This window comes from Gavialis gangeticus, unplaced genomic scaffold (genome assembly GCF_001723915.1).
Source record: "Gavialis gangeticus isolate Ggan-Ray unplaced genomic scaffold, GavGan_comp1, whole genome shotgun sequence".
NCBI lineage: Eukaryota > Metazoa > Chordata > Crocodylia > Gavialidae > Gavialis > Gavialis gangeticus.
Window position 1 is genome coordinate 18,523,454 of NW_017729028.1, and position 4,418 is coordinate 18,527,871.

The 4,418-nt window shown below is 41.1% G+C and overlaps 1 protein-coding gene across 3 annotated transcripts in view; it reads right to left on the reverse strand.

The window, feature by feature from the left end:
• Window positions 1-2,485: 2,485 nt before the first annotated feature.
• LOC109300178 (structural maintenance of chromosomes protein 6-like) overlaps window positions 2,486-4,418 on the reverse strand; it is a 26,196-nt gene continuing 24,263 nt past the window's right edge. For all 3 annotated transcript variants that reach the window (XR_002098151.1, XM_019520784.1, XM_019520785.1), the window contains exon 5: window positions 2,486-2,865. Coding sequence is in view for 2 of the 3 variants with exons in the window: in XM_019520784.1 (XP_019376329.1) it covers window positions 2,766-2,865 (100 nt within the window). In the remaining variant the exon portion in view is untranslated. The remainder of the gene's footprint in view (window positions 2,866-4,418) is intronic.

Below are 4,418 nucleotides of genomic sequence, written 5' to 3' on the forward strand. Positions count from 1 at the left end.
GTTCTGACTGAAGTGGGCAGGCCATTTTAGCTCTGCGAGCTTGCATGTCCTACACTTGGCTGCGAAAGAACATTGTAAAACGCCATCTGGAGAGATTAGGCTGGGGTAAAGGGTAGGTTTGGAGCCCCACAGAAGACACAGGGATCAAGACCAGGCAGGATTACCGTGGGCACTGCCTCCCGGGAGTATAAAAGGTAATCAAAGTCATGGCAAGCGAGAAAAACGTGAGATCCACTTCCTGGACCGAGCCCTGAAGGACTCCACTGCTCACATCCCTCCAGGTCAAATATGATCCATCCAACACCATTCTCTGAGTGCGGCCCCTCAGCCAATTTGTTATCCATCTGACTGTAGGCATCAATGCCACAGTCGCCTAGCTTTCTAATGAGAATGGGGTGGGAGACAGTGTCAAGGACCTTCCTGAAGTCCAGAAAGACAACATCTACCGCAACACCTGCATCCATTCAACAGAGTAGTACTCCAGTTGATCTTTACCTGAGGAGACCAAGTCTCATCTCTAAGTGTTATGGGCACTGCTTTCAAGTCATCCACATATGACAACATGTGTTACCACCACTGCCCTCCAGATGGTGCTGAGGGATCGTTTAAGCACAATTAATGCAGAAAATGAACATGAAGTATCAGCTGAACTTAACCAAAGTCTAACTTTATTGATACAACTAATGTTAGCTTAGCAGTTTCTATATATAGGGAGAGGAAAACACGCAGTACAATGGTCTCATGCAATTTCCAGATGGTTAAACTCCACTTCAGGGTCTAACAGCCAGTCAGATAATCTGAAAGTACAGGGTGTGTCGGTGACTGGCACAATCCAGAGATGTTGTTTCCTGGATGTATGACGACACACAGTTCATTTTCTTGTTGCCCCCCTTTATGCTTTTTTTCAACTTCACTCCTCTGATAACTCTTTGTTTCTGGGTACCACTGATTGGTTCCCTGTGGTCAGCATACCATCCATATCTTATCCTGTCAGTATATTCCCTTTTTCAACAGATGCATCACATGCACATCTCTTAATTTGGTCCTTTACTGGTGTCTTGATTTGGGCATTGTCTGCTGGTCTCCTCTTACTATCTATCATTCACACAGGCCAAGAGTGAGGTCCATGGGATAATCATTTCATCCCTCTCATTCAGTCAGTTAGTGCCAGTTTCAATTAATTTGAGCTGGTAACAAGGTTATTGCTATGTTATATTAGAAGAATTCTCACAGTGATAAAAAAGGAAAGAAATAAGTGTGTAAGTGAGCTCAAGGCTATGAGCTGTCTGAAAACAGTTCAAAGCTAGCTAATAGAAAAAGGTTCAAATAATAATGAAATAATAACATACAAAAACTTAAGCAATGGTTAAATAAGGCTAAATATAAAAGAAAAATACAAACAATACTATAGTTCACCACCCAAGCAGGCGCAACTTAAAGCATAAATGTTACAAGCTACCCTAACATGTGTGGACAACTTAAGAGGAAAGGAAGTTATTTACCGGTAATTCTTCAAGATGTGTTGTCCACATAAGTGACTCATAGGGAAGGTGTGCGCCCCCTCTGAGATTGGCCGCTTTCTTCTGTGGGTGGTTGCCAACTGCCCCACCCCCCACTGCCACGAGCTTCTGCAGGCAGTTGCTGCTTGCCACCCTGCTGCCGACCACAAATTGTGCGCCCCTGTCTCAGGAGGCACGAGTCATTCATGGTTGTCTATGCACACTTCTGAACTCCACCTTCCTTCTTTTCTCTTTCTGAGAGTCAGCTTCTCTGAAGTTAAAGGAAACTGAGAAGCAGGGATGGATGTTTTGCCCTTTATCCCTTATGCGTAGGGGTAGTCTGAGAAGAGGAGCTGGAGCAGTGTGTGGGGATACTGGTAAGGTTAAAAAAAAAAAAAGGTGTATGGTGAAAGGCTCAGGGGCTAAGCCCATCTATACATGGGTGTGCATGTATATGGACAACGTATTTTGAAGAACTCCAGCTATTAGTCAATAATCTTTTCTGATATAGTTACACCATCAAAATATGACTCAAGTAAACATATTTATACACCTTCAACATTCAGTAGTGCCGGGGAAAAGACAGTTTTTACAAGAGCTGTGCATTTTTGTTCAACTTTTCATTTATCACTTGTTCAGTCCCTAAGAAAATGCGTTTCCAAGGCATATTGCAGGTATCAACACTGCTAAATAAATCAGAAATACTGCCTAATATCATGATAATACCATATTTGATGCACAGAACAGCAGCGCTAACAGGCTTCAAAGATGCAGTTTTTAGTATACAGCCCTTAAAAAAACCTGTAAAACAGTGTAAGTGTAAACGTTAAGAGTACCTGTAGACCCACTTTCACATTTTACTTTGTTTATTTAGCACATTACTAGCCAAATCAATTCTTAGAGTTTATTAAAATATTTTTTGTATTTAATTATACACAATTTTTTTCAGAAAGCCAGAAAATATATTAGCTTCTTTTAAACATCAATAGTTGACAATTAAAAAGGCAGTCAAAATTAATGTTTTAGTTTTTCTAACAGAAACTTAATTTTTTAAAAATTTTGTGCTGTATTTACATTTGAGGTTTGTACAAACATGTACTTTTGCAGAAAATCTAAAAGGAACATCTTCCTTTGTCAGGCATATCATCTGATTACATTTTCCTCTTAATGAACAATAATAAGTAAATATTATTATAGACATAATTATACATATAGTATAAAATATCACAAAACCGTGGAAAATTAAGGTACCATAGTGCTTTTATTTCAGTCTTCTTCTTGATGTCCATTTTGGTAACTCGGGTTTTGGCTTCTTTCAGGGTCCTCCAGTTGGAGGATTCTAATAAGACGACTTGGAGGTACAGCACTAGAAACATGCACACAATTTTAAATGATGCTTCCTCATAAACAAGTCTTAATATTTCTGCCAGTTACCCCGTTACATTAAGCTTCCAACTGCATTTTTAATTTGATCACATAAACCAATAATATGGAATGCAGTCCTCACACTGCAGACTGAGACTTCAACCTTGGCCTTAACATAGTTTTATTACTTTGTATTTTATGTCATCATGAATACCATGTTACATTTACAGGGCTGAATTAAATAAGTAGATTGCTGCCTCCTAGCCCTAGTTACCTTGTACGCTCCTGGAGCCTCAGTCCTTATAGGCAGCAAAGCAGGGAATTAAATGTCTCTGGGCAACCCTCTAAGGCTGGGTTGCTTCCCTTGGCAGTCTCCCTCCAGGGAGAGTGAACCTGCTAGCTCCATCCCTGAGCTTATACGTGTATAAATTATGCAAACAGCATTTTGAGCTGAAGGACAAACTTGAAAGTGAAGCAAATTTATGTTCAAATACCTTTTAAATTACTGTAGACAGCAAGGGTGCAAGTATCCGCATGTGCATAAATCTACTTACCTTGTTTTAATTATTAGTAACGCTTTGCAAATACATATATGCAGAAACGGCTCTAAGTTACGGACCAAGACTGTTCTACAAGGTATCTTAATTATACTTTTGTTGTGTTGTTTTCTATTACATTAGCGTTTCTGATTAATATTAAAAATAAGCACATCTCTTACCAAAATGAAGTCATATTTAATATCTGAACATGTGAAAATCTCATATCTAGAACAACGCAATCAAATAGCAAAAGCCCACAATCTAAATACAGTTTTAAAAATTATTCAGAAAAATACAACATTTGTTCCACCTTAAAAATTCAGCAGTATGACAGCGGGCTGGCTGTCTTGAAGCTGACCACAACATCAGCCCGCCCAACTGACTTGCACACCATACCTTTGATGCAACTACCAAGCTGTTTCTAGGTGGGAGGATGCCCCTTTTATGCTCTAACACCAAAGCAGGGGTAGGCAACCTTTTTTGGCCCGTGCGCTGAAAAAACCACAATGTCTACATTGGAAGGTGCCAGAGTACCGGCATGCCAGAAACACAAAATGAGGGTGGGGGCAGTACATGGCAGGATGCACTACATATTCTGCATAGTGGTATATTTAATAATCATAGATGTTGCCTTTGTTGCTGTGTATTCCTTTTTTGTTGAGCATGTTGTAATGAGAGAGAGAGAGAGAGAGAGAGAGAAAGAAAGAAAAAGAAGAGCAGAGAGAATCAGACACACACACACAGAATAATGTGCACAAACACAGAGAACCAGAACAGACACACGCGCACACACATCCAGAACCAGGCACATGTGCGCACAGAATCTGACAGAGGCAGACAAATACACAGAACCAGATGTGCAGGCGCATGGAGCTGAGCTCCTGGGCCACTGGACAAAGTTCAACCCAACAATGCCCTGGCCCCACCAGAGTCCCTGTGCTTCCCCAGGGAGCCAGCCCCCAGGCTGCAGCACAGCTGGCCGAGACCCCAGGCCGGAGCCTGCCCACCCACCCAC